The sequence below is a fragment of the Pelobates fuscus genome, chromosome 2 (genome assembly GCF_036172605.1).
Source record: "Pelobates fuscus isolate aPelFus1 chromosome 2, aPelFus1.pri, whole genome shotgun sequence".
NCBI classification, from domain to species: domain Eukaryota; kingdom Metazoa; phylum Chordata; class Amphibia; order Anura; family Pelobatidae; genus Pelobates; species Pelobates fuscus.
The window spans coordinates 92,860,452-92,872,796 of NC_086318.1; the positions used below are offsets into that span (position 1 = coordinate 92,860,452).

The window sequence follows — 12,345 nt, forward strand, 5'->3', positions numbered from 1 at the left end:
AATGTCAAGTCTCCATAAAATAATGAAATATCCCATGTTATTTCTTTTTATTGCCAATTACATTGGTTGTTCAGGATTTATGCTAGGCTAGTTGAAGCTTACTTGTCTGTTATTGTATTGCAAAGTAAATTAAAAAGCTATTTGATCCATACAACTTGTAAAAAATATGAGTTTAAAGGTTAACCTTTTCAACCTAGATTACAATGTTACTATGTTACTAAGTTAGAATTCTGACTATGGATGTCACATGACATGGATAGGGCATATGCCATTCTTGAATTAGTTGCCAGCGGGCTAATCAGTAGATCAAGGAGAAACCCTTCATCCAGCAGCCCTCTCACTTTATGCTCTTTGATGACTGCCTTACTCTGCTTTCAAATGCACTTTAGATGTGCACTTTATATATTCTGCTGTATAAAGTTAATAGCTGAACTGTAATTCTAGAAACATAAGTCAGGATATCTTGTACAGCAGTATCTTTCCTTCAAGAAAGGAAAGGAGGTATCAAGAAAGTGTAGGCTTAATGGACAATATAAACTCATGTGAATTAGAATTAATTCCACTCCCCCAAAAAAACTAAATAAAAAAAACTAAAAAGCTTTCTGGTCATCACCAGAATTACTAGTGTAGAGAATATATTATTATTATCTTTAAAGCTGCTCTAAAACTCATCTGAGTGAGCGAGCCTCTTTGCAGGAGCAGTTCTGTCTCCATTGATGGCATCAGCAATGATGACTTCTACCTAAACTAATTCTTCATAGAGAAGCATTTGTGACATAGAACACATAGCACATAAGCATGATTCACCGCACTCTGCCAATCAAATGCTTCTCAAGCATTCTGTGTCAACACAATGGGGGTGATGACAGCAAATGTGAAGGTCTTTATTAGGAAAGCTGTTAGGTTGCTAGATTGTAAATTATTATTAGACTTGAATGTGAGAGAAGAGATAATGAGGACCAGAGAAGGTATAACCATAGTTGTCCACAAGTTTATCTGTGATAATTTCCACTAGGTGTGAGTTAGTACTGTTGATTTGGGTCATATGGATATCATTATTTTAGTTTACGGTTATTTTTGCTTCCTGTATCCTTCCCATACTTGCATGTATATTTAATGTTATAATAAAAACCCAAGGCTTTTTTTTTTTTTAATCCTGCTTTTTGCATCTGATGGATACGTTTATACTTTGCATTAAGCAATGTCTCTATTCCTGAGAGTTATAAATGTACTCTATTGTTTGATAACAAGTTTTATTGTCATGTGTTATTCGTATTCGGATTTTCTACATTCTATTTATATCTGCTTTATTCGTTTTGGTTGTGTTGAAAACAAATAACTATATATAAGCATGCACTCTTATAAAAAAAATGAACATGTTAAATGATCAAAAACACATAGATTGTTTGAATGTTGAAGTTGAAATGTTTTAGTAACTGTATTTAAAAGTTGGTATGTCTTGACAAATAGATGCCATTATTATTATGATCATTAGCATTTATATAGTGCAAACATATTTTACAGCACCCTAAGATTATAGAAAGATTATTTGAGAGGTTAAGAGGACCCTGCTCAAAAAACATCAATGTGGATATTGAGGTAGGTGGATATTGAGGTAGGTGGATAAATATCTATAAATATCTATGTATCTTGCTCACTTACTAGTAAAGTGGAATGATTGGGTTCAAACATTGGCTTTCCATTTCTAAGGTGGTGACATTACTACTGGAATAACCAGCTAAAATATATCATAATTTAGCATTATTACCCAGTCCCGTGGGACTAATTTTATCAAGGAAAAAATAAGACTCAGATTACCCTGCTGGAAACTGAACCTGAAATCCTGAGGAATGAACAGAATGTATGTATGATGTCATGTAAGTATTTTAATTTGCCTTAGTTTGTGCCCATACTACTACTCTGCACAGGTGAGTAAATTTGGCAGCCTCAATGCGTCTTTCTCCAAGATTCTGAATAATATTAACGTCCTGTAAATTCAGTTTTCCACTATGTTGTCTAGTAGAATCAAAGTATATGTAAAACCTGAGAAGTCTGTCAATATGTACCATTTTTCCAGCACCTTTTGAAAAGGATTTTACAAACAGGGCATTGCACAACTAAAACTCCATTCAGAAATCTGCCAACAAATCATTTATGTATAAAAATGAATATTAAGCTACTTTGAAATAAACTATGAAAATAATGCTTAGAAAACACACAATTGTTCTATTTACCTTCTGCAGAATATAGGAAAATAGAAAAGAAACAGAACAAGGCAACACATAAACAAACCAAAAAGATAAACAGCATCACTAAGCATAACCTTAATACATACATACACGGGGGGCGTGTCCTGCGACCGCATGGAGTAGTCGCACTGTAACGGAGCTCCGCAGCCACCGAGCCTAAAAGCCGTCAAAAACGAGCCAGAAATACCGCAAAACTCACCCCTCCGGTCGCCCCAACATCCGGACACAACATGGCACCATCTAGACAGCTGAAACTGACGGACCCGGTCCGGAACGCCAAAAAAGACCGCCCGCGGCAAAAACAAGATGGCGACGGCGGAACTCCAGAAGCCTCTGAGTTCGCAGATGCCACTGCACTAACAATCGAAGATGCAGACCAGACCCCCCACGGGGACTCTCTGGTAACTAACCACAGCCTCCATTTAATGCTGCAGGACCTAAAAGAGTCTCTTAGATCCGATTTCAAGCAGATTACCAGAGAACTGCGCGATGATATTCAAGAGCTGGGAGACCGCACTGACCGACTGGAAGCCAAAACGGATGATATGTGCACAGCCCATAATGAGTTGGTGGATCACATACACCGCTTGGAGGAAGAACAAGCAACTCTAAAGCTTAAAATGGCCGATATGGAGGACAGGGCCCGCAGAAATAATCTGCGCTTCAGGGGCATAGCTGACACAATCCCGAATGAGGCCCTTCCACAATTTCTACGAACCCTATGCTCATCAATAGTACCACAGCTCGGGGCTGAGGCCTGGACGCTGGACAGAGCGCACAGGCTGCCGAGACCGGCCAGGCTAACGGCAGACACGCCGAGAGATGTTATAGCACGCTTTCACTACTACAGCTCAAAAGAAGCAGTCCTGTCCGCGACAAGGAAACTGGAAACGTTACCCGAACCGTACCAAGGACTCAGCATTTTTGCCGACCTCTCCGCAGCTACCATGGCGAGACGACGTGAGTTTATTAATATCACGAAAACCCTACGCAACCGACAGATCCCGTACAGATGGGGTTACCCTACTAAACTGCTAATTTGGCACAAAGGCAAAACTGAAGTAGTATTAGACCCGGGGGCCGGAATGGCGAAACTCAAAGACTGGGGCCTACATCATAACATGGGCCACAACTCTCCCACGCGCACGCAACCAAGGAAGCTGACAGCTGACTGGATGATGGCGGGATCGACTTCGAAAGCACCAGCACATAAAGAACTTTGAAGCAGAACCATCCAAGGCCTAGGCCTTGCCGGCTCAGTCACTTAAGTATCACTATCTGCAATACGCATTTGATTTAACGTATAACCTATATGCATGTATTCAGGGTTTCCGGTAAAGCCACTTCAGTTGGCATAACGGTTTTGTTTAATGTTCGGTTTTTTAATTGCCATTACCGTAGCCGTTATGAGTTATGTTTATAGTATAGTGGTTTAGCGACTTGCCTACCCGGCACCCTGTAAATGAAACTACTGTAACCCAGCACAAGGTTTACATACACCGACAAGGTGACCTTTGCCTACGGGGAACCACGCTCAGTAATTGTTGGCCTCCCAACCGGACCATGAGGTGGATCCCCATATTGAAGTAATTTCTCTCAACGCCACTAGTAATACCCTTAGCCTACCTAACAGGCGTGGTCGGTACATGTTTGGGGAGCTGGTATGGCGCACACCCCAGATTCGATAACACCAAGACATGTACCCCTTAAATTGAGCTACTGACAGTTATGTTTTAGTTTGCTTTAGATTTGGGCCCCCAACGCCATATTCTAGTATGAACCTATATTATTCCATCTGGCTCCTCAAGGTAGAATTTAAATAGGCTCGGCTTCGGTGGAGCCGTCTACCCACACCCCCCACCGCCCATTCTCGAGAGATGCCAAACTCTCACCTGAGGCGAACTACATCCCTGTGCTGGCCACAGGTATCCCCTTGTTCTCCCCCTTATACCCCAACCCAAGGTTTAAAAGTGTTTGTACGATATGTGTTAACATGTTTAAAAATGTTCCTAGATGCTATGCAATGTACCAGTATTCCACCACTCATAATGTGTGTAACTTGCCTAAACATGCAATGTCTGTGCGTTTGCCTACCCCTGACCGTACGCAACACTCCCCAGGTTGGACGCCAGGCCCTACTGGTTCCAGGCGCTAAAGCACTGCATCCCCACACACAATCATGACGCTACCTACGTTTAAAATCCACTCGTTAAATGTCAAAGGCCTGAATAGCCCGCATAAGAGGCGCCTCCTGGTGCAAGAAATGCAGAAATCTAAGGCGGCAGTTATATGCCTCCAGGAGACACATCTCTGTGTCCGCAAACCCCCACGCATCTACTCCTCTCACTATCCCCAGGTATTCCATGCGTTCTCGCCCAACAAATCCAAAGGGGTCGCTATTCTTTTCCATAAAGATTGGGTCTTTCAAGAAACAAACAGGTATACTGACAAAGAAGGGCGCCTGCTGGTTCTGGTGGGTAACCTAAATGGCATGTTGATGACTATAGCGACACTATACGCCCCAAATGAAGCCCAAAATACGTTTATACGTAAGTCTTTGCTACATATCACTAAAATCAAACAAGGTCACACGATAATATGCGGTGACCTTAATTGTACCCTGAACCCTGATCTTGATATACAACGAGAAGGCCACAAACCCCCCACCGTTCAATCGAGAGCGATAAGCGCTGACTTAAGCAAAATAATTTCCCACAATGAGCTATATGATACATGGCGCTCTATATACCCTACCAAAAGAGACTATACGTTTTTTTCACAGGTACACAGAACGTACTCAAGGATAGATTATTGTCTGGTAGACAAGGTGACCCTAAATAATATAGAGGACATACACATAGGACAGAGGACGTGGTCGGACCACGCCCCGCTGTCAATCACCTTTAGATCTCTACACTCGGCGAGAGGCAGGGGAAAGTGGAGACTCAATGAGAGTCTACTAGACAACCCACATATACTTGACACAGTAGTCAAAGAAGCAACTGAATACTTCAATATCAACTCATCGGATGACATCCCGGCCCCAACCATTTGGGTTGCTCACAAGGCAGTTTTACGGGGAGTACTCATAAGGGAAGGGTCCAAACTTAAAAAGATAACTAAAGACAAACGTGACCTCCTGAGACTAGAACTGACATCCCTTGAGACACAAAACAAAACTAATCCAACAAAAGCCCTAACAAAACAAATCTCCGAAATACAAAGGGAATTACATGAACTAGACCTCTTGTCCACCGAAAGATGGATGAGATCTCTCAAACTCAACTATTACACACAAGGGAACAAAGCAGGAAAACTACTGGCCAAAAAACTCAAACACAAACAACTACAAACCAAAATCCCTTACATTGACTCCCCCACAAGAGGCAGATTATATAACCCTTTAGATATCGTAAACGAACTGGCAAATTACTATGACAAACTTTACAACTTAGAAAAAGACCCAACGACACCCCAACCCACAATTGAGACTATAGAGGCCTTTCTAAACAAAACATCGCTACCGCAACTCTCCCCAATAGCCTGCAGGCAATTGGACGAACCATTCACGGAAGAAGAGGTGCTCAACACTATTAAGTCCCTGCCCAAACACAAGGCGCCTGGCCCCGACGGGCTCTCTAATTATTATTACCACAAATTAGCGCAGACATTAACACCCCACCTCACAGACCTATTCAACACCATTAAACGAACCGGCACTCTCCCGGCGGAGATGCTGGAGGCACATATAGTCACCCTGCCTAAACCAGGCAAGCCGCCCACTCTCTGTGAAAACCTTCGGCCTATTTCCTTACTGAACGCAGACATTAAACTGTATGCGAAACTATGGGCAACAAGATTGAAACAAAACCTCCCCAACCTAGTCTCTGCCGAACAAGCGGGATTTGTCCCAAGCAGACAAGCGGGTGATAATACCAGACACTTCATCAATATGATCAACTGGGCTAACAAACATAAGAAATCAGGAGCAGTTCTGGCGCTTGACGCTGAAAAAGCGTTCGACCGTCTGAACTGGCTATACATGGAAGCCACACTATCCAAAATGGGCTTCACTAGCCAATCTCTGAGAGGTATTAAGGCACTGTACCAAATGCCATCAGCCAAGATCTTCAACTCCGGCTTCCTGTCAAACACATTCCACATAAGCAATGGCACACGCCAAGGCTGCCCGCTGTCCCCGTTACTTTTCATTTTATGTCTAGAACCACTCATACAACGCATCAAACATGACCCCCAGATAACAGGCTTAGACACTCCAGCAGGGACCCAAAAACTAGCCTTATTCGCAGATGACGTGTTAGTATACGTTTCCGACCCAGAACGATCCATCCCAAATCTAATGACTCTTCTCCAAGAGTATGGAAGAGTTTCATACTATAGGAATAACCTAAAAAAGACACAAGCCCTGCCCATAAACCTCCCCCAGCGCACCGTGCAGTCCCTCATGGGCTCACACCCATTTGACTGGAGGAAGGTATCCATAAAATACTTAGGTATTAATCTGACCAAATCAGCCCAACATCTCCCTAAAGAGAATCACACCAAGGTAGCCCATAAACTACAATCGCTACTAGATGGCTGGCAAGATCTGGAAATCTCATGGTTGGGTAGGGTGAACACCATCAAAATGATGGCACTGCCCCATATCCTATATCTATTCCGCACCATTCCCATAGCACTCACCGACAAACTACTACACAAATTCCAAAGTATCTTCAATGCCTACATTTGGAAAAAAAAACCACCAAGACTAGCTAGGCGCCTAACCTGGCTTTCCCCGAATAAAGGGGGGCTGGGCATCCCAAACATCAGGATGTACTATAGAGCCGCAATTCTGGCACAAGGCCTGGAACTACTCACACGCCACCACACACCTATTTGGGCTTCCCTAGAAAACGCCTGCATTCAGCCACTCACTGTGCAAGCCGCACTGCGGGCATGTGTACTCGGGAAGACGCCCGCGTACAACCCATTACAAAGCACAACCTTTCTACTAAAAAGCTGGAAGAAATGGGCAGGCACACTCATGGGTGCGACTAATCTTCTATACTTCGCACCTATACAAACAATCTCAGAATTAGCTGAAAATATCACTATGACAACATGGACTACGAGTGGCATACACTCGATAGCCCAACTGTACACAGAAGCAGGCCTAAAACCGTTTCCAGTGCTCCAACTGGAGTTCAATCTTCCCCCCAGGGACATATTCAAGTATATCAGGATAAAACACATCCTACAAAATTTACACGCACAATACTGTGAGGAAACACAACTAACACACTTCGGCCGACACTGTATAAAACGACCCACGCAATCAAAATCATTATCCATGTGCTATACAGCTCTCAACGATAGAGACCCGCTCCACAAGCACACCTATATGCGCTTGTGGGAACGCGAGCTAGAAGTAAACATCCCGATGCCATTATGGCTACAAGCCATTCAGACAACTAGAAAAGCGTTTCACAGCCTAGCGCACTGGGAGGCCTACTGCAAAATACTTATGAGGTGGTATATGGTACCAGTCAGGCTGGCTCTCATGTACAAGTCCACACCACCCAACTGCTGGAGATGTGACGCCCCCAGGGGAGATATGTTACACATTTTTTGGACATGCCCTGCAATAACTGACTTTTGGAGGCAAATAGGGAAAGCCATCAAACTGATTACACATCGCAAACTCCCATTCACACCAGAATGCTTCCTCCTCCACCTGTCTCCAGAATTGTTAACAGACAAAACTAAACATGTCCTCTTGCATATTTTAACCGCAGCTAAAACCAGCATAGCATGTCACTGGAAGAAAAGGAGCGCCCCAACACCGCTAGAGGTATGGGGTAGACTAGACAATATCGCTATGTACGAACGCATGGCATACAAAATACAGGGTCGTGCCGAATCCTACTCCACACACTGGGAAAATTGGCACACGGCACGCAAAGAAATATTGAAACAATGAAAACTCACACAACTAACATTTAACACACTTCAACACTTTCACAGCCAACGTCCCACCGGCTAGCATATGGGAATTTACGCAATCAAGGTATACCACAAAGCTCAGACAAGTAACACAAAATGTACACTGCATGGAACTAGTACAAGATACTTGTACTGTATTGTATAAACACTGGTTACTAAGTTACCCCCCTGTTTACTTTCTCTGACACCCATACCCCCACCTACACCCCGACCTATGAATATGCATATAATCTGGCGAACACACACAGTCCACAAGTCGGACACTAGTCATCACTCTATGCAATAACAGGCACATAGATTTATAGACAGAAAACAACTTGGAGAATGGTATTTAAAAGACGACGTGTAATATGTATGTATTTTGCATGTACCACCTGAATGACTCAGCACCTGTCGTCCCCTTTGTATAACTCCGATCAATGCCTAATATGTACTGTACAATGAAATAATATGACCTTGCATATTCATGTACCCCTCCCCTTTCTTCATTCTGTACCCCTATAATTCTGAATTTCTTCTGCAACAAAATTTCAATAAAAACGAAACATTGGAAAAAAAATACATACATACACTGCATGGAAAATCTTTGAGCGGAAGGCATTGAATATATGTTGTACCTGGCAGGCATTTCGGTGCTAGACTAATCCTTCTGATCTGTAAAAAGTGATTGCTATTGAGGTGGGCAGAGTAGGGATCAGAGAGATAGAAGCTTACCGAATAAACTATGTCAGAAAAGACTTTAAGGGATAGCAAACTAATGGACTTAGGCTCTGTCAGATATAGTGGAATTGACTTGGAATAATTCTTTTTTTGGTAGGATTAACTTGACTCATTTAACATGTATCTCACCAGCTGCTTAGGTAAATGTGGTCCTTTTCAATTTGCTGTGTACAACGTTAACCACTTGATTGACAGAACATAGTCAGTGGTATATCGATGCTGTAGCTTTTTACAAAACATTTAAGCAGTAGAGGAGTTAAAAGTGTACACAGTGAGTACTAAAGACATGGATACTTAACAATAATGAATTCGTATAAGGCTTTTAAGAAACTTATTGTGAAACTATGTAGAGCTTAGTGAAAGAGGAAGTCATAGCATTATTTCATGATCACAAACAAATATTTGTTTTTCTGAAAGTAGAATAAAACACCCTAATTTAACTCTTTCATATCAGAAAAAATGTTACTTTGCTTCATGAACCAATCACCAACCACATAACGTGTGCACCAATTGTATACACTGGAATGAGAAACTAGCAGCTTCACCAAATAGCTTATTCAATGAAATGTGAATGTTTTTGAAGGAATTCAAAGTAATTTCCAAGTTTTGGTCAAAATAGCTGAAGTAAAATATAATTGGTTTGGAGAATGTTTCTAATTTGGCTAATATTTTAAAATTCACTTTAAATTCACTCTGAATTCAAACAATCACCATTCTAGTATGTAACCATGACAGTGTTGGATTCATTCTTCATGTAAAGAAAGAGTCAAAATTCTAAAATGAAAATGTTCACACCTGTACAAACTATTTAGAGTCTCTCTATAGGATTATGAAACACGAAAAACGGTATACTTGCTAATGCTTTACAACCCTCAATATTTGTACAACAGATAAATGAATACATGAAAAAGTATTATTATCTATGAATACACATGATATGCCCCCAAAGAAACAATCTATAAATAGAAGATTTAATATGTCCTTATTTTAGGTGTAATCTGAGCATTGCATTCCAATTAAGTAGTACCAATATAGCAAAAAGTATATAATAGAAGTGTATGTTTACATATTCAATGTAAATAAAATAATTTTAAAAAGATGGCTGATTATATCTTCAATGGCTTAGCTGTTGGTGGACTAAATAATTTGAAGTGTACCAGCTCATCCTGTTTTAACTATCTGGATAGTGAGATGTATGAATCTAATGAAGTAAAAGAATTACAAATGCTCAACAAACAGATCGGTATGAAAGAAATACTCGCTGAGACACTGAGATATTGATTATGTGAATGAAAGATGAGATGGATGGATAGCGATTTTAGAAAGTAAATCTAGATGCAACATTGTTTGTACTGTTTTGAGGATAAATTACATGTGAATGAATGTGAGCCTGTCACGTAGTATTGTAAGGAAGCTGATGTTGGTGCTTGTGTTGCATTTTTAATCTAAAGAACAGTAATAAATGAGGGTGCACAACAATTTAGAGATGCTATAACAAATGATATATTGATTTGTGAAGTGCGCAATCAGTAAGACATATGGCAACGTGATCATCAAGATCAGCCAGTAGAATGTATAGCACCATACATCTCGGATCTGTCTGAGCCGAGAGAGATTGCACACAAAAGTGAAGGGGACATTGTCACATTCATCTGGACAAGGAATGATTTCATGAAGGTAAGAGATTTTGTATTGGTAATAAAACAAAAGAATAATGTTACGGAAACCAAACCCGTTGCTACAGATGTCTCTCATAGGACACTGTTTACTAAACAGTGAGTCTATGGTAGCTGAAGGTAGGCTCACATTGGAGTACTTTACAACTGTGCTCTTTTAACCTTAAAAGTTGCTTTTCATATCCCCACAACTCGATGTTTACTGAACAAACCACACTGCACTTTTCCCAACATATTTCAGGGATGGGGAACATTTTTTTCCTAGTGAGATTTGAACATGTGACAAAATCTTTTCTTTGTGAAAACTAGCCAAGAGGGTTAGAGGGGACTAAATACCTGGTCCAGCTTCCAGTGGAATTCAGCTGGTCTGAAGGTGTCAGCTTGGTCAAAATCCCGGCGTAACAAGAAGACAAGACGGCAGTTGTGTATGTATAGTGCATAGTGATGGCGGTTCATCTCTGAAAGGTAAATACGTAGCCATTAGATAGAGTGATAATAAAGGTCCAATCTAATGTCATGATATAGCAAAATATGTTTCTCTTCATCCTGTAATATGAACATCTCTTTTTACATTGTGGTTCTGTAATTATCAATAGCAACAAAATGTCATCGATCCCAAATATGTTGGAAGAACCTTTCTTGGCACAATATGCTGCCTTGATCATAGGTAAGTTTATCAGTAAAAACTTTGGATTAGCTACTCCTAATCTAATTTTCATACATTCTCATTTTCTGTTGGTTTTTATATACTTTTGACTTTTACTTTTTACAAGAAAAGTAGTTAGAAAAACATGCCTGTTTCAGCAAATTCTTCATTCAATGCAACACTCCAACTCCATAACAAGTTCTATTACAGCATCATCTCTGCAGCCAGATATGACCACGTTGAGATCATGGTGAAGACTAGCAGCACATGTGATGAAATAGCCCTAAACAACCATCCCAATCATTAGTATAGAGAATGCTCATATTCAGTGCTTTGATTAGCCACATTCAGCATCATCATGGTGTGATGATAAAACTGCAGACCTGTTGGAGGATATGAAGGAGGAAGTATACCGAAGGCCTATTTTCAGTCAAATAGTAACTGCTGTTCTCAGAAACAGCAATGTTTAAAATTGGATAAGAAAGGAGACAATATAGATGTAGTGGGTTTTGGTGCTTAGAGTGTCCCTTAAGCGAACAATTCAAGAGTGCATATGATAAAGTGCAAACTTAGCTACAATTATGTGAAAATAATCACACGTTCCCTGTTAGTTTGGTCACAGAAGACGTGTTGTTAATTACAAAATATTAACTGCTGAGCTATACAAAATATGTTATATGAACTAGAAAAATAACTGATAGACACAAAATCGCAGACACAAAATGGCAGTGCAATTAGATTCTGCAATTCTATTCTTTTGTACGAGTTCTTATACTACCAATACAAATCTCAACCCAAACCCCCCATAGTCCATACACAGCTCATTGAAGCAGACAAAGAATATTATGCAGGCAGTGGATGAAAAACGTGGTTTACTTATTCACCGCATTACAATGTAATTTGCTGCCAAAGCAATTCCATCTTGGTATATTCTGCTCGACGAGCATCAGAAACTGTGAAAATTGTCATTAGGATCTTAAGAATACAATACAATCTCTCTCTTAAATTTAGATATTCTATAGAACTCTACAGTAGACTGTCACTAGGC

General features: G+C 40.7%; 1 protein-coding gene across 1 annotated transcript in view; it reads right to left on the reverse strand.

Annotated features, from left to right (window-relative positions):
- CLSTN2 (calsyntenin 2) overlaps positions 1 to 12,345 on the reverse strand; it is an 827,610-nt gene that overhangs the window by 161,354 nt on the left and 653,911 nt on the right. The window contains exon 8 of the mRNA XM_063442469.1: positions 10,988 to 11,109. Within this exon, the coding sequence (XP_063298539.1) occupies positions 10,988 to 11,109 (122 nt within the window). The remainder of the gene's footprint in view (positions 1 to 10,987; positions 11,110 to 12,345) is intronic.